Below are 25,543 nucleotides of genomic sequence, written 5' to 3'. Positions count from 1 at the left end.
ATGTGTACATTAGTCATTAAAATTTTTTTTTTTAAAAAAAGATGCAATTTACTCTTTCAGTTTATGAGTTTAAATTAGTCGTTCGATTAATGCCTTGTCCTAAAGATTTTTGCAACTTTTCCTCAAGGGAAAACAATGCTGTGCAAAATTGAAAATGAGTTATAATTTGAGGCTCCAAGTTGAACCTTTGTTCCAAACAGTGAAAATAAACATTGTATCTATAGCTATATATTTGAAATGGTTATGAATTCATAAAAGATCTTACTCTGCTACTTATGCATATTTTTCTATTATTGCTTATAGCTTTGCCTGCATGGTTTAGCATACTGAATATTCTGTCTAATGGCAAAATTCATATTTGGAACATCTATCAGTCTTTTTTCAGAGAGGTTAGAAAAAGTAGTTCCAATGTATGTTATTTCAGATAAAGATATTAAATATTCTAGCAATGAATTAACAGAACTATATGGGCTGGGTTGAAAATTAGAACTTTGGAAAATAATAATCCAAGTGCCTAACCTTTATTAGGTTCAGTCCTCTCCAGTCTTATAAATCTTGATAAAGTCCCTGAAGGAGTCTATGAAATTTGCATAATAATAGTTCATCTGTCTTAACCATAAGATTGAAATTGGAGACTATGCTGTTCCTATACAGTAATGTTAATGGGAATAAGTTATTGTTATTATTATTTATTAGATTTGTATGCCGCCCCTCTCCAAAGACTTGGAGTGGCTCACAACAAGAATACAAAATACAAATCCAAAGATTAAAACAGCAAAACAGTTAAAAACCCTTGATTAAGAAACACTCATACAACCCAAACAGACCATACATAAAACAGAGTGGCCGAGGGGAATAAATTTCCCCATGCCTTGCGGCAAAGGTGGGTTTTTAAGAGTTTGCGAAAGGCAAGGAGGGTGGGGGCAGTCCTAATCTCTGGGGGGAGTTGATTCCAGAGGCTCGGGGCTGCCACAGAGAAGGCTCTTCCCCTGGGTCTCGCCAGACGGCATTGTTTTGTCAACGAGACTCAGAGAAGGCCAATTCTGTGGGACCAAATTGGTCACTGGGATTCGTGCGGCAGAAGGCGATCCCGAAGGTATTCATGTTTTAGTTGTGGTGTAATGTCTCATAAAAAGCCAATGAAGATAATATAAGATCAGTAGAAGGCATGTAACAGTGTCATTGGAAAGCAAACATTTATGGTAGGTAGCATTGCAAAAAATTATTATTTTGTAGGATCAGTATATCAGTAGAGAGCACACACACACATATTTGTATTGTTATATGTGTTGGGCCTGGGCTCTAGCATCATGTGACTTCCGTTGTATGTGTATACACATACAATTCAATAAAATATTAATTATTTATTAAAAAGGGAAGAAGGAGGAAGATCCAGACACTTGCTAAACTACCATACTGACATCATTATAGGAAGGGTCCTTCAAGAGATTACTAAATAGGGTATTTTGAGTACTTGGCTCAAAATACAACAATTAACAGCCAGCGGGCAGTAGCAATAAAAACTGACTTATCTCCCCTTTCAACATAGTATGATCTAGGAATACCATATCTTGATCTTAGCAAAGCGTTTAACAACGTTTTTTAAAATATTCATTAGTAACATGGTACAATATGAGCTAGATGGCAAAGTAATGGGAAACCCTGTCCTGTGAGGACCATTCAAATGGATGCAGAATGCTTAACTTACAGAAGAAAAGACTAAAAGATGATGGTATAACAGTATTCAGATATGGTTATCATAAAGAGGAAGTAGGCCATTGCATCAGAAGGCTGAGACATAAGCAGTTGATTGAAAGCAAATATTAAATATAAATAAGAATTTCTTGGTAGTTATAGCTGTCAAGCAGTGGAACAAGGTGGTTCATGAAACAGTATGTGCAGTATTTTTCGGAGTATAAGAGTATAAGTTTTTGAGGAGGAAAATAGGGGAAAGAATCTGCTTACCAGGTATTCATCTGGCTAGCGTCCTTAGTCTGATCAGCTTCAGCATATTATTTTCTCCCCTGGTTAAAGGCTTAAAAAAAACCTTTATTCTGAGACAGTAACAACGAAAGAGCTTCCAAGCCAATAAGAGCTGGGAATATCATTAGCACCTGGAAAGAAACAGTGGGAGCAAGTAGAGCAATGGAAAAAAACGCTGCAAAGACTTAGAGCTTGGAAAACATTCTTCTTCGCAGAAAGTAACAATGAAAGAGCTTCCAAGCCAGTAAGAGCTGGGAACATTGTTAGCACCTGGTTAGAGCTGGAGCAAGTAAATCAATGAAAAAAACCCCCTACCAAGACAGGGTTTGGAAAACCCTTGTCTTCTCAGAGAGTATCAATGAAGGAGTTTGCAAGCCGGTAAAAACTGGGAACATTGTTAGCACCTAGTTAGGGCTGGAAAGAAACTTCTTCGGAGCAAGTTAGAGTAATGGAAAAAACCCTGCAAAGTCTTAGAGCTTGGAAAACATTCATCACAGAGAGAAACAATGAAATAGCTTGCAAGCGGAGAGGGGCGGCATACAAATCTAATAAATAAATAAATAAAAAGCTGGGGACATTGTTAGCACCTAGCTAGGGCTGGACAGAAACTTCTTTGGAACAAGTTAGAGTAATGGGGAAAAAATCCTGCAAAGACTTAGGGCTTGGAAAACATTCTTCACAGAGAGAAATAATGAAAGAGCCTGCAAGGTAAGAGCTAGTTAGGGCTGGGGGTGGGGGTGGGAAACTACATTCAGAGTATAAGACGCACCCTAATTATCAGCGTCTTTTATGGAGGAAAAGGTATGTTTTATACACTGAAAAATATGGTGTTTCTGCAATGGAGAACTTCAAACAGAGTAACCTGTGAATTCCTTTAGCAGATTCTATGTTGATAACTTCTGAGATGTCTTCCAAGTCTATGATTCTTTTTCAATAGTATACTGTATATAGAAAGCTTTGGTAACATGCCATCCATTATTATATCGTCAATCTGCTCTTACACCAGAGGGCGGTTGATGCAACAACTTCTAATCCTACTTCTGTGCTGTTCTTGCTAAACAGAAGAATTGGGCATAACTCGTCTTCATTCAATACTGGATATGTTGATCTCCCACTTAAATTATGATACAGATTTCTGCTGTTATTACAGCTGAGGGAAGTAACAAATTATATTTCTTTATGAAAGAAGGCACAAAATTTTAAAAAGAACGTTAAAGGTTTCTATGAAATTAGGATTAAAAATCAAATTTTCTATGGACATTTAATTGTTGTTGCTTTGTTATTATTTGCTTTGGCATTTACATTTGAAGACTATATTTAATAATTGTCCTATATAAATTTCTTCCTGCATTCACAGTAAAATGTATTGTGCATTTGTAGGTATCTATTTCAAGAATGTATTTTAAAATTGCAACCATATGTAGTTGCATGGTTTGTGTTGAAATCATAAATATATCAGTGGTTAGTAGTAGAATAGAGGATGACAGTCTGCAAGGGTTTCATTAGTGCCAGTATACAAGTTATTCTAAATCTTACATTTTTATCATTCTGAAATTATTTATATTAGAGAAAGTTGTTTATAACAGTTTTTTATTAGTGAAAAGTGGATGCAAAAATGCATTTGTTAAGAAAAAGTATGTTGATTTAATTATGAGGTTTAAAAAGGAATGGAAAATTATGTGAAAACCAAATATACATTAAAATTACTGATTAAGGGAAAACTGAAAACTTGGCGAATTGTCTACTCCTAAAAAATGAACTAATGCGTACAGTTTCATATCCATTTCCTTTATTGCTAGTTGGGATGAAAAGTGAGGAGAGATTGGTTCCATCATATGTCTAGTGTGGAATGCAACCCTACAGTGTTTAAATATTCTACTGTCATAATTCCATGTGTGCAATTTTTTTATTACATAACAACTATTTTTTAAAAAAAACCTTTTGAAATGGAAATGAAAACTACATGCATGATAAATTTCTAAAAGTTTCTGCAGAATTTTTTAAAATTGTTTTTATTGTTCTGTTGTTATCCCACTGCCCGTTGGGGACCCATATTCACAATTTAGGTACAAAAGAAAATAGATCCTACATTCAGAACACAAATACACAGAAAACATAATGTAGTGAAATTTTCACAGATCACAGACACATATGTCCAATTCATATGCAATGGACTACATTTTGTTGCAATTTACGGCATTTGTATAATGATGTCATTATGTAAATGAGACAAATGACATCATTTGCATAATGACATCATTACACATTGTAATTTACATCACTTTATGTTATTACTTAAATTATGTAATTTGTGCAATTACCATGATGAAGTTGTCTTTGATTTATCAAATTTTGGGAAATAGCATACACCCTTCCCTCTCCCAGTTATTCTATTTAAGAAAAGGTTATCTTGCGAGTCTACGGAGAGGGGCGGCATACAAATCTAATAAATAATAATAATTTTAAAAAATAATGGTACAATTTGGAATGCTAACTTTCCTGCTAATGTTTTTTAGGTATTGTAGATGCAGTAATGGATGCACTAACGGAGTATCAAGTATTAAGGACCACTTTGGGTACTCATTCACCCTTGCTTAATCAAGGGTTAAAGGGATCCATTGTCCATCATTACAACTTTCTCTGCTAGGGAAAAGTGGAATCCGTTTGAATGGAAGAGAGCAGCCAGTGGATACCAATCAACAGAATTAGGCCGCTGAGTCTTACATAGGTTTTTCTTCTTGGGAACGAAAGCATTGTTTGACAGAAGGGACGGGTACCGGTATCAGTAAAATTGGCATGCGAGGCAGAGAAATAATATTCTAACTTTGGGTCATCAGTGGCAGTTTTTTTGTGAGATCTGGCAAACACATTGGTATGACCCCTGTCTACTGACCAGCTTCCTTATAAGGGAATATTCTTCCCGGTATGTTACCATGCCACATATGCAGCTGGAATAACTTATTTCTGAAGATGAACTTCCCCTTCCATCATTTAGCCAATAATCGTGCTTCTCTAAGGATTGTTAATTTATTCCTAATCTCTTTTTTAATGTTTATCCCCAGTCTCCATTTTAACTAGTCATTACTCTATAAAATGTATAGATTGCCCTGTATTTATCACATAATATTAATTGGAGACTATACTGTAAATTCTTCTTTAAAAAAACTTTTTGCATAGCCAGAACCTCCTCTAAGCTCCAAGTAACAATAAATTAGATTGTGTGTTAATTCTTTTTTAATAGTGCTTAACCTACTATAGTCCCATAACTTTTAAAAATAATGTTAGGCAAAAGTAATATTAATTAACTGACCTGTTATTTCTCTTACCTATCCATTCCTCTCCAGTGTCTTTTTAATATCTAATTTGTACTGTCCATTTTGCAGTGTTTTGAAACAGTAGTTGATCTTTTATAATGTTAGAAGATTAGTGTGACACATTTAGCTTTTTATTATTATTATTACTTGTCAACATTATTTTCTTTATCTAAACCATGTAAATACCAATTTGGTCCAAATGTGGGCTTTTCCAAAAAAAAATTATCCTCAGTATCTCTTTAAATCTCTTCTCTTCTCTACTGATTAAAAAAAAACAGGCAGTGCTTTTAGTGTCATAAGAAAACCTTTAACTGTGCTACTAGTTGTAGCTCTTTTTTCCCATTTGCAGACCACTTTTGAAACCTGAACTTATTCTATTGTGATTTTGGTCATTCCTAGCTCTTTCTGGTTTCCTTTAAGTCTGCTTCCAAAGATCTCTCTTATCATCTCTTTATTTTCCAATCAATAAACTTTCCTATTGGAAGATTTATTATAATTAGCCGAGGTGGCACAGCAAGTAGAGTGCAGAACTGCAGGCCACTAAAGCTGACTGTAGATCTGCAGGTCAGCGGTTAAAATCTCATCACCGGCTCAAGGTTGACTCAGCCTTCCATCCTTCCAAGGTGGGTAAAATGAGGACCCAGATTATGTGGGCAATATGATGGCTCTGTTAAAAAGTGCTATTGCTAATATGTTGTAAGCTGCCCTGAGTCTAAGGAGAAGGGCGGCATAAAAAATTGAATAAATAAGAAAAAATACATTTCAAAGTCTTAATATATATTTTATAAAATTTTAAAACATCCCACAGGAAATGCTCTTTCAAGTCTATCTATCCTTCTAAGTTTTCACACCAACTGTTGTGTCTCATCGGCTTCCAGCAGAGCTAGCAGCAGGAAGAGGTGGAGGGAGAACCTGGGTGACCTTTTGAGCCTTTGGAAGCCTCTGATTAAGACAACAGCATCAGAGACAGACACAGAGCCAGGGTCTTCTGCTCTCCCCCAGGTGGAAAACCAGCTGTCTTCAGGGCCACCTGAGCTGAATGAGGGGGAAGGAACGAAAGGGGCCCATCCCACATGTGCTTATGCACAGAGAGGAAAAGAGAGAGAGAGAGGCATTCCCTCCCTGGCTGGAAATAAATAAGAAGGGTTTGGAGTGGCCGGTTGTCATGGATAACCATTCACTTTTAGGATATGGCATGCAATTCAGGTTTCTTGGCTAGAACCAGGTCTGTTTGGATTAATTATGAATAAAATGCTGTTCCTACCCTGTTTGGAAAGGAGCTTTTACTCACAAGTAAGCGGCTTATCATTACTTGCTAAGGCTGGGTGAGAACATCAACCTTCTAATCCCCCTTTTGTGGTTTTCCAAAACTTATAAGTTACTGTTTTTATCCTTAAATTTACATAGAACTTCCTTCATCCTGGGCAAAAGGAGATTGCCCTGGCGCAGGGGTAGGCAAAGTTGGCTCTTCTATGACTTGTGGACTTCAACTCCCGGAATTCCTGAGCTCAGGAATTCTGAAAGTTGAAGAGCCAACCTTGTCTACCCTTGCCCTGGCATAATAAAACTTGCTCTTTAGAAGGATCTCAGCGTCTTGAAAATCAGTAACTTTCTAAAGTAGTTAAGAGAGAAGTAGATAAATGCAGTGTTTCCTTGAAAGTGCTGAACAGCTCAGGCAGCTATTTCCTCTTTTTTCTCCCACTCTTTTAGAACTGTTTTACTACCTCTTTGCAAAAAGATTATGTACAGACCAAAGTTGTAGCTGATCATTTCCTCTCTTCCATTCATTCACTGACTCCTCTTTTTGTTGCAGTTGCTGACTCCATGAAAGCAGAGCCATACTTTGCCCATCATATGCTGACCCACATATTCTTATTGTGGTCTGTTCCTCCTTGATATTCTGAATGCATCTGACTCTTTTATCATTCAATTTAAACAAATATGTTCATTTTATGTATTTAAGATTTTTTTCACCCTATGTCTGTCTATTATGTTGTGTTGCATTCCCTTGGTAAAATTTTGGACTTGATAATGCAGTGATGTCACACGCACAAAGTCCTGTGGAAAAGGAACTTATGCTGAGGAAGGTGGAAGGGAAGAGAAGAAGAGTAAGGTAGATGCTCTCAGTTACAGTGGCATTTCAGTGCTTCTCAAATAGTGGGACGGTTCCCCTAGGGGGGGCGGAGCGATGCTGGGAGTGCGCATGACCCCAGGAAACATGGGGGTTTTTGCCGCAGAGAGTAGGGGGTTTTTTGCACCAAACAATAGCACACAGCACAGAGCAGGAGATATGAAGTGCAAATAACAAGCCCTTAAGAGACAGCATGGAAAAATATTTAAATGAGGATGAAAAGAAAGGAGGAGAAGAGGAGATAATGAGACAAACATGTCTCCCAAAAGTTAAAAGGAGGAAATAAGATGAAGTGTATATAGCGCTTGGCTTCACTGTGACTACGGTGGGAAACGAGGAAAGACCGGTATGTTTACTGTGATTAAAAATGTTGGCAATGGACAGCATGAAGCCAAATACATTAAGGCGTTACACCCCAATCATGCTGATAAGCCGCTTGAGTTTTTTCAGTGAAAACATGCCAAATATTGCACACAATTGATCCAGTGGAGAGTTGGGGTGCGCGGAATGGATTTGCTGATTCACTAGGTTAGGTGAATAGCATAACAACAGCAATAGTACTTAGACTTATATACCGCTCCACAGTGCTTTACAGTCCTCTCTAACAATCAAAATTTATCCTTATAGTTTCTAAGAGATGACTTATAATTGTGCATGTAATTATCATGATAATCAATGGAGTGATCTCCTTACATTCAAATCAGCAAGAATCACGGCATCCATTACAACCTTGATAACAGTTATCATTAAGTTCACAATCATTTCCCATTTACCGGCTACTCAGGTTTTCGATGTTTTTATTGTGACCAAAATACACATTTCTTCAGACTTTTTTCAGATTAATTGAAGCTACAATACTACCTAACTTCCTTCCTTCCTTATTTCCTACCTACCTACCTATTTACTTACTTACTTGCCTCCTTGTTTTCATTCTCCATTTTAAGATGTCCCTGAGTATGTTGTTCTGGGGATTTAGAGAATTTAAATTGCTTTTGAAGCAGTTGTGCTGACACTTTTTCCTTCAGGTTTTCTACTAATTTGATATTATGTCCTCTTTAATATAAGCAGGAACAATATCTACAGTTTATCTGCTCCCTTTTTCTCTTTCTCATATTTATCATGATAATTCTATGCTATTGTTTCATATGGTTCCATAGCATTTCATGTACTGTATTCCTATTTGCCTTTTAAAATGAAATACTAAATTGCTATTTGTGGATTGGAGACTTCTAGCATTCCTACTTATCACCCTTAATAGTGGTTCAGTATCAGTCTTTGTGATTTCCATAAGTATTTCGGCCATTTCAACTTCTTCCTTGCTATCTTAGACATTTTTGTGAGGCCCATTAAACTATCTGTCAGTCTATATCATTTTATGGTATGTTCATATATCCAGAAGGAATTAATATGTTCTGTTGAAGAGATATTCTTATAGCAACATGCATTGTTTTTAGTTATTTAATAATACTGTATCTGATTGGTTCAATTATTCCATTGTTTCCACAAGAGATTAAATCTTTGTCTTCATTGTGATGCACTCATGAATGTTAATATTGATCTTTCATCTGCAAAAATTGTCATTTTTCCCCTCAGCAATTATCACACAATGCTGATTCCCTTCTTGAATATTTATTATGTGAAACTATTCACTTAAAATATTACAAGGAAAGTTATTCTATCCTTATAAAGTTATGTAGTAAGGTTGGAAACAGGTTGGTCCCATTAAGACTAAAATCTGTTCTTAATTCTTTTAGGTCTCATTTCAAAAAGTTCTTCCATTAATGAGCGTTATGGAAATTCAAGAAATGAAAGAAAAAATGAAGATATTTAAAAAATCTTTCAACCTCTTATTTTCTTAACTGCTACTTTGAATGTGCAAAAATAGAATATTTATGTAAACTATTGTAAAACCTGAAGTTATATCCCCTCCCAATAAAGTATATTTTGCTTTTTTAAATTAATACCTTAAATATCTTGCTATATAGCAAAAATGGATTAATAACAACGTTAAGAGATAATCAGATGAATAAAAATTAAACCAAAATAATTTATATGTATTTCAAAATAAATAATAGACCCATTGTTAGTATGGTAATGCCTAACATTCTGTGACACAAAGTTCACAATAACACATGTTTGTCCAAAATAGGATAAGACATAAAAAGGAACATAATGGAAAGGAATGGTTAGCTTGCGATATAGCAGTATAATTATCTTGTGCTAGATATTAATCATGGGCTAGCATGATGATATAATGATAAAATGATTATGATGTGGTCATTATGTTAGTGTACTACAAATGATATGATAATGGTACTATATAAAGGAACAATGTACTTTAAACAATAGGGATATATGCTTCTAGATAGCTTCCTTTAAGATACATATTATTAGCTATAAACCTTCTATAGAAAAATAGAAAATACACTAATCAAAAGAACATGCTCAAAAATTTCCTACCCAACAAGTTTCAGTGAAGGACAGTAAACAGAAACATGCAGACACAGCGATATTTCCAAGGACACAATAATTGCTGAAAGTACCCAAGGCAATCAAGAGATTGGTTTGCCCAAAACAAGTAGATTGGCAACATGCTGGAAAACATCTGGAAGAGATCTAGTGAAATGATTTGTAACACAGATTTGTTTATTCCGTCAGTTGTTGAGTTATCTGTGAAATTACAGGAACCACAAAAGAGTTAGTCCTTCATCCTCAGCAGGGTATTACAAGAGAAAGAATTGAAAACAAATCACATACCTAAAAAATTAATATATTTATTATTCTATAATTTTAAACCAGAAATTGTATCACACTTTTTTTTTACTCCTGTTCATATCTCATCTTTCCCCACAATTGGCATTTGTTTGACTAAGACCACTTCTTGTATAAAAAGTGCACTGGAAATTTGTGTATGTAGTCTCTACATGGAGAATATTAGAGGAGATATTCAGAGTGCTCTTCTGATGAGATGGATGGCAAATAAATCAAACAAAATGAAATTAATAAATAAAATTACCCCACATGTCATCACTCTGCTAAATAACTGTTAAACTATTTACTAAGACTGTACAGTATTACTATTTTTGCTTTATGTCAAAAGTCTCCATAAGAACCTGTAAGTCAACTGATAGCATTAGATAGATAGATAGATAGATAGATAGATAGATAGATAGATAGATAGATAGATAGATAGATAGATAGATAGATTTTTATTGGCCAAGTGTGATTGGACACACAAGGAATTTGTCTTGGTGCATATGCTCTCAGCGTACATAAAATAAAATATACATTTGTCAAGAATCATGTGGTACGACACTTAATGATTGTCATAGGGGTCAAATAAGCAATGAAGAAGCAATATTAATATTAAACTATCTTGTCTCAACATGAATTCTTACAGTATATGGAGAAAAGCTACTGAGGGACAAAATAGTTTACAGTAGTCCCTCACCTATCGCTGGTGTTACGTTCCAGACCTGGCCGCGATAGGTGAAATCCGCGATGGGGAATTTATCGACTGATAGTACTTATTTAAGTATTTATATTGTAATTGTTTGGTAAGTTTTCATTGTTTTAAGTGTTTATAAACCCTTCCCACACAGTATTTATTTTAGATACAGTATTTAAATACAGTATTTACAATTTTAGATATATATATATATATATATATATTTTAAAAACCTGCCGATCGAGTTCGGCGGGCTGTTTAAATCTGCCGATCGACTTCCTCAGAAACCCGCGTTGAAGTGAAGCCGCAGTAGGTGAAGCGCAGTATAGCGAGGGACTACTGTACAATATATAATTATGTACATTGGAGCCTTAGAATGAGCACTGTGAAATACTTTTCTACATAATTCTTCTTTTCCTTCTTTTTAATATTTTTATTCTCTGGTTTTCTGTTCCTGCTTGTAGGATTGGAGTAAATCCCATTTTGCCACAATATTTTTATATACCATCAGTAAGTTGCACTGGCCCAATTTTAAGAAAGATTTCACATGCATAACACCATGTACTTGCATACAGTTGGCTATGCATATACCGTGTTTCCCCGATAGTAAGACCCCCCCCCCGATTGTAAGACATATGGGGGGTGTCAGGGGGTCGGCTAATATAAGCCATACTCCGAAAGTAAGACATATGTCTTACTTTCGGGGAAACATGGTACTAAAAGCGAGGGAGACGTCCGCTACTCCTGCCGCCGCCTTTGCTCTCCCCGCCGCGCCTGGGGCTGCCTGCCTGCCTGCTGCCGTAGCCGGGCTGGGCGCGGGGCATCCTCGGTGTTGGGCAGCAGCGGGAGGAGCCGCAGCCTCCGGAGCCGGCCAGCCGGGCACCCCCAGGACGCGCATCGCTGACCGGCCCCGCCGCGGCGCAGGAGGGATGGAGGCCGGGCCCGACGGGCAGCCGCGCAATGCCGCCTAATGCCGCCTGCCTGGAGGAGAAAAGGCCTTGCCCGGGCCGAAGCCGCCTTTGGTCTCCCCGCCGCGCCTGCGGCTGCCTGCCTGCCTGCTGCCGTAGCCGGGCTGGGTGCGGGGCATCCTTGGTGTTGGGCAGCAGCGGGAGGAGCCGCAGCCTCCAGAGCCGGCCAGCCGGGCGCCCCCAGGACGCGCATCTCGGACCGGCCCCGCCGCGGCGCAGGAGGGATGGAGGCCGGGCTCGACGGGCAGCCGCGCCTGCTGTGCAATGCCGCCTAACGCCGCCCGCCCGGAGGAGAAGAGGCCTCGCCCGGGCCGAAGCCGCCTTTGCTCTCCCCGCCGCGCCTGGGGCTGCCTGCCTGCCTGCTGCCGTAGCCGGGCTGGGTGCGGGGCATCCTCGGCGTTGGGCAGCAGCGGGAGGAGCCGTAGCCTCCGGAGCCGGCCAGCTGGGCGCCCCCAGGACACGCATCGCGGACCGGCCCCGCCACGGCGCAGGAGGGATGGAGGCCGGGCCCGACGGGCAGCCGTGCCTGCCGCGCAACACCGCCTAACGCCGCCCGCCCGGAGGAGAAGAGGCACAATGCTTTACAGCCATTTCTAAGTGGTTTACAAAGTCAGCATACTGCCCCCAACAATCTGGGTCCTCATTTTACTGACTTCGGAAGAATAGAAGGCTGAATCAACCTTGAGCCATTTAATATTGAATTCCTGGAGTGAGCCTTCAGTACTACATTCACTATGGCTCTTATTCATAATATATAGAGAAACCTAAATATACAAAATTCTTCTTCATAATATATAGGGAAAACCTAAATTACAGAAATCGTTGATTTCTGTAATTGAAATAGGCATCCTCTAAATTTGAGAATTTTTTTTTAAAAAACAACAACCCGGGAATAAGATATACAGAGTGAACACAAGAAGACCTCTTCACTTCAGCGAGTATACAGCTTGGGGAATAAATTTATTGCAACTGCAGTCTCACTTATGAATTAAGTGTTGTACATATTTTAAGATGTACTCAGGCAGCAGGTAAATAGTTCTCTTTGTAACAAAGGTATTTCTCTGTAGTTTCATCACAAGAATTCTACATGTGTCTGTAATTATTTTTGCCAAAGCTACTTCAATTCCTGTTTCTATTTTCATTCCATTTTTGGATTCCAAAATGACAGTAATGTATGTGTTGATACAAAATTTGTGAATTGTGACATTCATAGAAGTATTGGCGAAATGAATGTTGAAGATGCCTAAATATCTATCTGTTGCAGTGATGGCTAACATTTTTCTCATCACGTATTGAAAGCACGCATGTGAGCTGGCACCCATAATGTAATGTGTTTGTGACAGCCCCTGCATATTCCTCCCCCACATGTGTGATTCCCCATGTTCCCCCTGCCCTCGCGCATGCACGCACAACCCCCCATGCTTTCCCCTCCCTCGCGTACAGACACACAATCCCTTGCCCTGTTTTGGACTTGTCACATCCTGTGCATACGCACCTGTGTCCAGCATGTGCTTCACCTTCCTCTCATATGCGGCAGATACCTGAAAATCAGCTGGCTGGTGGGAAGCGTGGGGCGATGGCTCATGTGCCCTCAGAGAGGGCGCTGCATCCCACCTGTGGCATGGTTACCATAGGTTCACCATCATGGATCTATTGCAATTTTTTACCACACAAAAGCAACTTATGACAGTTACTTTTAGATTAAATATATTTTCTATACTCTGAATACTTGCATAAAACATATAAATTAAGTATTTGAGTCTTTTCTGAATCTTCTCTCATATTAATACACATGGGGAAAGTCTGTGATAATTAATTTTATGCCTTTGTTATTCCTTAAGGTATCCTTGGGGCACATGGTCTTAGCTATTATTGGGTTGGAGGGTTATTGGTCAAAAAAATTGAACAAAATGCAAAAGCATTCAGGGCTGAATATGTCAGATTAGCAAAAGAACAAGTTATTTAAACAGAATGAGCCAATATATATTGGATAGGAACACATTTCGCTATCTCAGCTACACAGGATATCTGGCCTAAATAATAGGCCGACACTTCTGAGGTTTTGTTAGACAAGAGTAGGGCTATTGATAACTCAAACCCAAAACAGGATGAAATAGAATATTAATATGAGGGCTATGAAAATATACCACTGGAATTCTAAGTTTTTAAAGAAGGGAACAAGTGTGACAAACAGGGACAGCAGATCTTTGAACAATTCCCAAATGAAGCTAAAGGATTAAATAAAAAGGCTGCTCAAAAACAAATGATGAATACAAATGCATGCCATTAAAGTATCATGGGCATACTTTAAGCAGGATCTCACATTTCAAAGCTTTTCAAATGAAAAATTAAGCAAGTAATGATACATTTCTAATTAAAATCAGTTAAGTTTAAATTTTTAATAGATTGTGCTTTATTAATTTAATCTCGGCATAGATAAAATATAGATACAGATTGAGTGGTACATCCCTCAGTTATATTCAACAAATAGATAGGAGTTTAATTCTCCTCCCACAATTGTTTAAAACCAAGAAGAATAAGTGATATTGTTTCTAAATTAAGCTGCTGATATGGTGAAAGGATAATGTGAATAAATTTACATGAGGAAGAACAACAATCTCAGTTTTTCTATTAAATAAATATTATAGATCTTCAAAACTATCATTCAATTTCAATCTACATTAATTTCCCCATTTCCATCCTGGATTTGCCATTTCCATTCTGTTTTTTGTTGTGGTTGTTGTTTGTTTTGTTTTGCTTTGTTTCTAAGTTGGTTTCTAGTTAAATGATATAATGTATCAAAAAAGTCAATTTCATTAAAATAATGAACTACTTTTCCTAATTCCAACAAGTAATTAGTTCAAATAATTGTATTTCCTTTCTTTTGGCCTTTAGGAATATATTTAATTATATGCAAAATATGCTGAAGAAAAAAACATAGCTTTTACAACACAAACATTCAATATCAAGTACAGTGGTACCTCATGATACAAACCCCTCGTCATATGAACTTTTCAAGATACGAACCCAGGGTTCGGAATTTTTTTGCCTCTTCTTACGAACTTTTTTCACCTTACGAACCTGCCGCCGGCCGCTGGGATGCCCCACCTCCAGACTTGAGTCCCTCCCGTTTTTTCCCACCCTGTCCTGCCCCATTCTCCCCTCTGGATCTCCATGGGTTTCCCCCGTTTTTCCCCACCCTGTCTTGCACCATTCTCCCCTATGGATCTCCATGGGTTTCCTCCGTTTTTCTCCACTCTCTCCTGCCCCATTCTCCCCTCTGGATCTCCATGGGTTTCCTCCGTTTTTCTCCACTCTGTCCTGGCCCATTCTCCCCTCTGGATCTCCATGGGTTTCCTCCGTTTTTCTCCACCCTGTCCTGCCCCATTCTCCCCTCTGGAGCTCCATGGGTTTCCTCCGTTTTTCTCCACTCTGTCCTGCCCCATTCTCCCCTGGGGAGCTCCATGGGATTCCTCCGTTTTTCTCCACTCTGTCCTGCCCCATTCTCCCCTCTGGATCTCCATGGGTTTCCTCCGTTTTTCTCCACCCTGTCCTGCCCCATTCTCCCCTCTGGAGCTCCATGGGTTTCCTCCATTTTTCTCCACTCTGTCCTGCCCCATTCTCCCCTCTGGAGTTCCATGGGATTCCTCCGTTTTTCTCCACTCTGTCCTGCCCCATTCTCCCCTCTGGATCTCCATGGGTTTCCTCCGTTTTTCTCCACTCTGTCCTGCCCCATTCTCCCCTCTGGATCTCCATGGGTTTCCTCCGTTTTTCTCCACCCTGTCCTGCCCCATTCTCCCCTCTGGAGCTCCATGGGTTTCCTCCGTTTTTCTCCACCCTGTCCTGCCCCATTCTCCCCTCTGGAGCTCCATGGGTTTCCTCCGTTTTTCTCCACTCTGTCCTGCCCCATTCTCCCCTCTGGATCTCCATGGGTTTCCTCCGTTTTTCTCCACCCTGTCCTGCCCCATTCTCCCCTCTGGATCTCCATGGGTCTCCTCCGTTTTTCTCCACTCTGTCCTGCCCCATTCTCCCCTCTGGATCTCCATGGGTTTCCTCCGTTTTTCTCCACCCTGTCCTGCCCCATTCTCCCCCCTGGATCTCCATGGGTTTCCTCCGTTTTTCTCCACTCTGTCCTGCCCCATTCTCCCCTCTGGATCTCCATGGGTTTCCTCCGTTTTTCTCTACTCTGTCCTGCCCTTTCTCCCCTCTGGATCTCCATGGGTTTCCTCCGTTTTTCTCCACCCTGTCCTGCCCCATTCTCCCCTCTGGATCTCCATGGGTTTCCTCCGTTTTTCTCCACCCTGTCCTGCCCCAATCTCCCCTCTGGATCTCCATGGGTTTCCTCCGTTTTTCTCCACCCTGTCCTGCCCCATTCTCCCCTCTGGATCTCCATGGGTTTCCTCCGTTTTTCTCCACTCTGTCCTGCCCCATTCTCCCCTCTGGATCTCCATGGGTTTCCTCCGTTTTTCTCCACTCTGTCCTGCCCCATTCTCCCCTCTGGATCTCCATGGGTTTCCTCCGTTTTTCTCCTCCCTGTCCTGCCCCATTCTCCCCTCTGGATCTCCATGGGTTTCCCTCCCCCCACTCCGTTCGCCTCAGCTTCGTCTGCCGGCAGCTTTTTTTTAAAACCTTAATGTTTTGGATTTTCCTAATCGGCTTGCACGCATTATTGGCTTTTCCATTGATTCCTATGGGAAACATTGTTTCATCTTACGAATTTTTCACCTTACGAACCTCGTCCTGGAACCAATTAAGTTCGTAAGATGAGGTATTACTGTATTTAGATAGTGGTTTTATTTGGTGCGTTTAGTTTTAGATTACAATACAAATTGATTCCTGTATTCCTTATTCCTATTATTCATAAATGTCTCAAGAGGATGTTTGGGTAAAGTACACTAAATATCTGAAATGTATTTTAAAATAGAACATATACAGTACATAAGACCCAGATGCGATTTATTGATTAAGCATTTATTTATTTATGCAGATAGTTTATGTATTTCCTTTCAATTAATTTTTTAAACAATTCTAGATAATATTCAGTGAAATTCAAAGAGCAGGTACTAAAATGTAACATTTCAAGTATGTATAATGTCTATGGTTTTTAAACATGAATTCAGCTATAATATATTCTGCTATGATAATGAAATATTGAAACGGAGAGTGATAGAGTCAGAGCGAAAAGAGAGAACAGTCAACCAGAATCAATTTGAAAACCTGGGGGAAGCAGAAAGCTGTATCATTGATTAAAGCTAAGTCACAATTAAAAGAGTTTCAATAATGTGATATATGATTTACTGAATTCTATAATCATACCACGTTGCGCTTAATATGAGCTAAAATTCAATTAATGAGGGGCTTATGCTTGCAGAGGTGAAATTACAGGGTTATCATTGGAGTTTTGGATGCTACTACTTCAGTCTGCCCTGTGCTAAATGGCCAAAAGGAAGATTCCTTCAGACTAAAAAACACTATGAGCACCAAAAGGAGCACCCTTGGCTTCTAGGTGCTCACTTAGAAAGGATTTTTCAAAATGACAATCAGATCATTAATATTTCTTATATACAGTATATAAGAATGCTAAGGAGTTATATGTTCTACTCCCCCTCCCCAATTGAAAAGAACTCTGTTCCAACTGTCACTGGCGTGGCCAGTACATGACTCATCTGGCCTGTGGGCTAGAAGTTTAGACATGCTACTCCATGCTAATGAGTTAGACATTCTACTCTCCCTCACCACCTCAAAGTAAGAAAAGGAGATAAAATAGGAGAGGCTTTTGTGGTGCAAGCCTGAGGTAGAGAAGAGGATAGGAGAGGATCAATGGGTCAAGCCTGAGGGAGAAAAGGGGAGAGGCCAATTGTAACTACTCATTAAGCTCAATCACAGAGTAGCACGGGTATCCAGCTACCATAGAATAATATATTTCATTTTCATTCATTTCATTTCATTTATTCAGATTTGTATGCCGCCCCTCTCCGCAGACTCGGGGCGGCTCACAACAGAATAACAGAAGGCAATTTCAGCAAATCTAAATTTCTACTAAAAACATTTTAAAAACCCCATTTTCTAAGCACACATACATACACACATACCATTCATAAATTGTATATGCCCGGGGGAGATGTCTCAGTTCCCCCATGCCTGACGACACAGGTGGGTCTTATGGAGCTTACGAAAGGCAAGGAGAGTAGGGGCAGTTCTAATCTCCGGGGGGAGTTGGTTCCAGAGGGTCGGGGCCGCCACAGAGAAGGCTCTTCCCCTGGGGCCCGCCAACCGACATTGTTTAGTTGACGGGACCCGGAGAAGGCCCACTCTGTGGGACCTAATCGGTCGCTGGGATTCGTGCGGCAGGAGGTGGTCTCGGAGATATTCTGGTCCGATGCCATGAAGGGCTTTAAAGGTCATAACCAACACTTTGAATTGTGACCGGAAGTTGATCGGCAACCAATGCAGACTGCGGAGTGATGGTGAAACATGGGCATACCTAGGTAGGCCCATGACTGCTCTCGCAGCTGCATTCTGCACGATCTGAAGTTTCTGAACACTTTTCAAAGGTAGCCCCATGTATTGAAATGCAAATAAATTTTTTTGTATTTATTTTGCTTTCTGTACTACTCTGCATCTTTGTTAACAATAAATTACACATATAATCTTAATTTTATCAATTGCTATAGTTTTTCTAAATTTTTCATTGCCTATTTTCATCATACCATAAAAGATTAAAGTCAGCAATTGTATAACCTTTAAAAAAAAACAAATCAGTAACAAATATATTATTTTTATATGGAGATTTTTGTGTGTTTTTAATCCCATAAGCAGCCCATAGTTGCATGGTGAATAAGCATCCTTAAAAATCACATTTGAATGAATGAATGGAATGAATGTGCTGAGCATTGTATCATACCTCTTAATTACAAGATATATATATACACAGAGAGAAAGACACACACACACACACACACACACACACACACACACTTGAAATGAAGTCAAAGTCTGGCTAATAATGAGTATGACTTCACTGGCACAGCCAGGTTTGGATAACAGAATTGCCACTATTTTATGTTTCTTCATTAGAATCGTAAGAAGCTTTCCCCCCAAATAAGAATACATTTTTTAGTGTGCTCTTCTAAGTCATGTTATAAAACTAAAGTAGATGAGTAACCGATGCAGTCAAAAAAAATGAACCAATGATCTTATACAAATCGCAGGAATGAGGAAAAAGCAGTTTGAGTTGTTCGACATCATTCATTTCTTTTAAAAGAAAGGTAAGTTCTGAACAGATTCTTCATCAGCTTTCAAGAAAGACTCCTACTACAGTGCAACAGTGGATTTAGATCAGACATTTTTTTCAGGGATGACATTAAAAGGATTTATTGTTTAGCCTAGAATGTTCCATCATCATGTTATATCCCCATTTGCTAAGACTCTGAAAAGAGGAAAGGAGATTTAGTGGTTGGATTAGAAAGAATGGTGCAACTTTAATCGAAAATAGAATTGCTGCCACAGCACGGATAACAAGTGAGACTTTGGCAGTGATGAGCTCTTTCCTTCTTAAGGAATTGTAACCCTTTTGAGGCCCCTTTCAGCTTTGTGATTAATGGATTCATTAGAAGAGTGGTTTGCTCTGTTTTCCTATATGTAAGATTTACAAGGTTATGGTGCAAAAGTATTGTTAAATAGATTGCTGCTTTTAAAACTGTATTACTTGGGGAAAAAATAAAAATAAAGGACTTCTATTTGGTTTGATTTTTTTTTTTTACTCTTGAACACATTTTATGGATCAGAATTATATTAATTCTTATAATTCTTATAAGATAATTATAATAATTATACTCTTCATATTAAAAATATAATTATAATAATTGTACTCTTAATATTTAAAAGTTAATATTAAATATATAATTTACTATAGATTAAAATGAAATAATATTGCAATAATCATATTGATTATATTGTTACCATAAATAATGAATTACGAATTACAGTATATGTATATGTTCCTAATGTGGAAAATCAAGCTTGATATATTAAGTAAATATTTTTTTAATATAGAGTATTTCTATTATATAGTTGCCATATTATTTCTTTATTATATATGAACATGTAATTTCAATGTTCCTAACAGAAAAGCATATAAAAATAGATTATGTCTTCCAAGTATTTTTTTTAAATGTAAATAAATCCAATTAAATCTTTGCACACACAATTAGGGTAAGATTTATCAAATTAAAATCTAAGATATCCATACAGATCAAACACTTTTATAATGGAATATATTGGATAAACTGTGATATTTAGCAACTTAATATTATACAGTATGATTTGCATGCATGTTTGTTTGTGTGTATTTAGTTATGTGTATAGATATAATATAAACAATTATTTCTACACGTTTTTAGGGAAAACACTAAAATGGGAATGCCCTGACAAGGGGAACGTGATTGCCAAAATATTAATCTGACAAATACAGTGATCCCTCGATTTTCGCGGGTTCAAAGTTAGCGAAACGGCTATATCACGGTTTTTCAAAAAATATTAATTAAAAAATACTCCGCGGTTTTTTTCTATACCACGGTTTTTCCCACCCGATGACGTCATATGTCATCACCAAGAGTCACTTCTCTCTCTCTTTCTCTTTCTTTCTTGTCATTCTCTGCTTCAATCATTTTCTCATTTCTCTTTTTTTCTCCCTTTTTCTATAATTTTTCTCTCTCTACCTTCCACTCTCCCCCCTCTTGCTCTCTTTCTCTCTTTCTCCCTCTCTCTCTCCCTCTCTGTGAGAACGCCTGCCCCCACCTCTCCTGCAGCCCCCTCGCTGATAGCTGGGACGAAAGCGCTCTCAGCTAAGGGACTGTGAGAGGGGCGGGGCGGGCATTCTCAAAGTGCTCAGAGCGGCTACCGGCCGAATGAGGAGGATGAGAAGCCATAGCCGCCAGCGCTGCTGCAGGAGGACCCGTGTCCCAAGAAAGCCGGTGAGAGGGGTGGATCGGGCGGGCGGTAGTGGCGAGGGGGCCGGAGGCGCTGGGGGGGGCAGCCGACATTCAAAGCAATCTTTGCCGGCCTCCGCACTTTCATCGCTCCCTGCCCTAATTTCAAGCCCAACTTCTTGCGCTGCCTTGAAAAAGGGTGCGTGGGGGTAGTTTTTCGCTGTCCATAGCCAAAAATGATGTTTTTACTTCCGCACCGCTACTTCACGGAAAATCGACTTTCGCAGGAGGTCTTGGAACGTAACCCCCGCGAAAATCGAGGGAACACTGTAATACGTAACATAATTATTTAAGGCTGCAAATAATAACTACAGATCATTATGATAAAATTCAATAGATAATTTTAGAATGAAAAATGAATTTGTATTTCATGTACGGTACCACATATGTAGAAAATCTGAGGCGTAACTTTTATATTGTTATGACTCAAAAAATTCAACAATTAGAGTGATTCTGTGACAATGTGATAGTTATATAAATTGATGTTTTCCAGAATCAAATTATATTCTATCCAGAACTTGATTTACCAGTTGTTTCTTCACACACATAGTGTGTTTAGTCAATATATTCTATTACAAATCAATGTATTCTGTTACAAGGTTGTTCTGAGATGTCTGTATTTGAATATAATGAATCTTAGATTGTGAATATAACGGTCATGTCCCTAATTTTTGAGGAATTTGTACACTTAAATTCAATGGAATAAATGTAAATTGCCTCTTATTTTTTGCTTAATTTTATTTCTTCCTAAATCTATGATGACAGCTGCATGAGTTCACTTTTTTTGGTTACCAATTTTTTTCTCCATTTTAAAAACCCATCTTCCAGTGCATCATAGCAAAGAATAATATGTGCATTAGGTAGATAGGTATACAAGGCAAAGGCTGCAAGTTCAAATCCCAGTGAGGGTATGGCTAGCTGATGAGGCCAGAACAACGCCGAAATAGATCTATCCTGGTCTCTCTTAATTTTCAAATCCAGCAAAACATGTGACATTTATTTATTTATTTATTCATTCATCCATCCATCCATCCATCCATCCATCCATCCATCCATCCATTTATTAGATTTCCATGCTGCCCTTCTCGACGTGACTCATAATGGCATACATTAATATAACAATATATAAGAAATCCAATATCTCTAAAATATCAAAATTTACTAAAAAACATTTAAAAGACCCCATGAACACTCGTGAGTGTGTGTGTGTGTTGCTGAAATCAGTCACACATTAATCACGAAATCTCCAGATCTGTAATGCCTACAAACGTGAAATCTGACACGTATGTTCCTCTTATCTTCTAAGTGCTTACTAAGAAAGGATTTTTCAAAATGACCATCAGAGCATGAATATTTCTAATATTATTATTAACATGTTCTGATGCTAAGAAGGTCTAATGCCCCCTCCCCAGCTGAAAATAAATCTGATCCAAGTGCAAAATACAAGCAGAAGAGTTTCAATTTCACTTTTGCTTTAATTGAAGCAAGCAGATTTACTACAGAACAGTTGAGCTAAGCCATGCACAGACTACTTCCTGTTTCCTTGCTCGCATAGCAAATACTGTTTCAGTTTCCAAACAACCCTCAACTCTCTCAAACACTAACAGGATGCTAGCAAAATGAATACCAATGGATGTTGGTAGGCAGAAACAGATTCTCCGTACTGAAGGAGCGGGTCCAGCAGTCACATGGGTTGCTCATGTCCAATCCGGTGGAACTGAGCCTAGTGTTAAAAAAGCTTGCTGGATCCGCCCCTTCCCCAGAATTCGCTCAGTTCTCGCATCCTGCGGTTGTATTGTGATAGCTCGTTCAACATTCTAACACCTTCCCTTCGATCTTTCCTTCAAAAGTAGTAAGATTTGATTATACTTATTTGCTTACTTGCCTTAATAGCGCCAGCCATTTGCGGCTCGGCTTTTTTCCTTTGGGAGAAGTTGCGGTTTCGTTTTCCCACGGCTTTTTTTGCCGTTTACGATCCCCGCTGCCGCTTGTGGATTCTTTTAATCCTTTGGCCTGGAGGTCCTTGTGCAAGTATTGCTTCATTGATTTATTTATAGTGCTATTGTTAAAGGGCTTAAGAGATACCTCCTGCGGTGCGAGACGCTTGTTTCTAGTCTCCTGGACTTAGTCGATCGCTTCCCCTTTAAGATTTCTATTACGGAGCGATTTTTTCGGCGCGAAGGCCTTCGCGCCCTTTTTTAACTTAGGCCTCTCGTGTTGGCCTTCTGCCAGCCGCGTAGGCCTTAGTCCACCGCTCGGATCCCGGAGTGGGCTTTGAGACGCTCAGGCTTAATTCTCCACCGGCTAAGCCTCCAACCAGAGTGCCTTGGTTACTTTAGTTAAAGTTTAGGGAGGCTGGCCACGCTGTATTTGGGGACACGAACTCTGGGTTTGCCCAGATTGCCCTCAAGTCTCAGCAGCTCCGAGGCCTAGGAGCAGGATCCATTCCTCTTGGGAAGTCCTTGAAATTCTTCTCCCTAATCATTCAGTTTATTTGGCTCAGCCTTGTCTTCTGTTAATTGTCAGACCATGGCTACTTTTCCCAAGAGAGGCACCACTCAAGGTCCCAGAGAGGCCAGGCCTACAGGCGATGAGATTACCAGTATCCCCCAGGCCTCGACCTCCTCTTCTTCAGGGGCCCGCCCCTTGACTAAAGTCACCAGGGCTGAGAAGAGAAGGGACCAAGCCCTACAAAAAATCCATGACAAATCAGCAAAGCGTTTGAAAGTACAGGCCCAAGTACTCAGTAGTCATGACCCCCCAGAGGCTCCTAATCTGCCTTCTTCTGGGGTCACTGTGTTATCTCTGGATGAGCCAAACCTAGACAGACCCCAACCTAACCTATGGGGATTAGGTCCAGAGGAACCAGATATTATTGAAGATTCCCCCCAGCCAGGATCCTCCCAGGCTTTCAGGGATTCTTCTGCCATTCCTGCTGATATTTCTAGTTTACCTCCTGAATTCCAATCTATTTTTTCTGTGTTATCCAAGGCCATTGATGCTAAACTCTCTACCATCAATGCGCCCTCCTTACCTCCTCCACCTCCTCGTCCCTCCCGCCCCTTGGGTTCCTCCCCAACGGTTAGAGCTCCTATTCAGGATGAATCAGATTCCTCTCAGGACGAATATGAGGATATGGAAGAGGATGAGGATCCCTTTCAAGGTCTCTCAGATGATGAGGAATCCCAAATAAAGGTTCCTTCTCCAATTACTATTTTTCCCTCTCAATTGTTCAAATCTCTCCTCCTCAAAGCTAGAATTTCTACAGGATTGGCGGCCCAGGAGAAACAGGCCTCCACATCCACTGAACCCCCGGAGGAGAATTTACCTTACTTCACAGAGGAACAGGAGGATAACGAGGTAATTCCTATGCCTAAATTGTTTAAAGATGCCTTACTTAAGCAGTGGGATTTCCCAGCCTCTGGGCTTAATCCCACTACCAAGGACAAAAAGTTGTACAAACTCTCCTCTTCCTATGAGTAGCTCCTATCTTTTCCCAAACCGGATGAACCTGTCAAGATCCTTCACTCGGCGGCTGCTGTGCCAGGCGAAGCAGAGGAGGTCCTCCGCCCAGAGGACAAGCGGATTGAACAGATGCTCAAAAGAGGATTCACCGCAGATTCCTGGGCCATTAAAAGTTCCGCAGCGGCTTCCTTTTTCTCCAGAGCCATGCTTCTGTGGCTTCGCCAACTTCAACAGCATATTCCTCCCGATGACTTGAGAGGTCAACAGGACTTCAACAAGGTATTTGCAGCTGCTCAGTACGTGGCTGATGCCACTTTACAATCTACTAGATTTGCAGCCAAGTCCATTGCAGCTTCTACAACGGCAAGAAGACTCCTATGGCTCCGCCCTTGGCAAGCAGGAGTACGTCAGAAGTGGCAGTTATCTCTGGGACCTTTGAAGCGCGACCTTCTTTTCGGGGATCTTCTGGATCCACTCCTCACGGAAACCACGGACAAGAAGAAAGTATTGGGTCCAACCACCAAAAAGGCCACCAAAACGCAGTCCTTTCGTCGCCCAGGGCGTCAACAAGATCAAGCGGCTTCCTATCAGAGAACCCCAGGTCAGTATTCCCCCCGTTTTCGTTCCCAAGGTAGGAACTCCAGGGGCAGAGGTTTTCGCTTCCAAAGGGGAGCGTCCTCTAACAGGGCTTCGAAAAAACCTAGATGGTAGTTCTTCCTCGATTCCCATAGGTGGCCGCCTAGCCTATTTCGCCTCTAATTGGCGTCTCACCTCCAAGGACCCCTGGGTCATTGACACTGTTCAAAAAGGCCTTCTTTTAGAATTTACTTCCCCCCCCCCTAAACGTTTTATTTCCTGCCCTTCTCCCAGGTCCTCCTCAGATTGTAACCGTATGGAGGAGGCCATTTCCCACTTATGGTCCATCAGAGCCATTCAACCGGTTCCCCCCGGTCAGAAGGGCCGGGGTTTTTATTCCATCCTATTTATGGTTCCAAAATCCTCCGGAGGTTGGAGAGCTATTTTGGATTTAAAGAAGCTGAACCTATTCATCAAATATAGGAAGTTTAAGATGCACTCCTTATCATCCATTTTGGCCGCCATCCACCCGGGAGATTTCATGGTTTCTTTAGACCTCACTGAGGCCTACCTCCATATTCCTATAGCCAAATGCCACAGAAAATTTTTACGTTTCTCTTTCCAGGGCAGGCATTTCCAGTATAGGGCGATGCCATTTGGCCTTTCCT

At 39.9% G+C, this 25,543-nt stretch overlaps 1 protein-coding gene across 3 annotated transcripts in view; it reads left to right on the top strand.

Annotated features, from left to right (window-relative positions):
- The window catches only part of EPHA7 (EPH receptor A7), a 212,558-nt gene that overhangs the window by 115,683 nt on the left and 71,332 nt on the right, over positions 1-25,543 (top strand). Inside the window, exon 6 of one of the 3 annotated variants that reach the window (XM_070733226.1) lies at positions 9,183-9,385. The exons of the other annotated variants lie outside the window; for them this stretch is intronic. Within the exon in view, the coding sequence (XP_070589327.1) occupies positions 9,183-9,259 (77 nt within the window). The 3' untranslated portion in view covers positions 9,260-9,385. Of the gene's footprint in view, positions 1-9,182; positions 9,386-25,543 lie in introns of those variants that run through there. 3 annotated transcript variants of the gene reach the window in all.

The sequence above is a fragment of the Erythrolamprus reginae genome, chromosome 1, assembly GCF_031021105.1.
Source record: "Erythrolamprus reginae isolate rEryReg1 chromosome 1, rEryReg1.hap1, whole genome shotgun sequence".
NCBI classification, from domain to species: Eukaryota; Metazoa; Chordata; class Lepidosauria; order Squamata; family Dipsadidae; genus Erythrolamprus; species Erythrolamprus reginae.
This window is presented reverse-complemented; position numbering and strand designations above follow the sequence as displayed.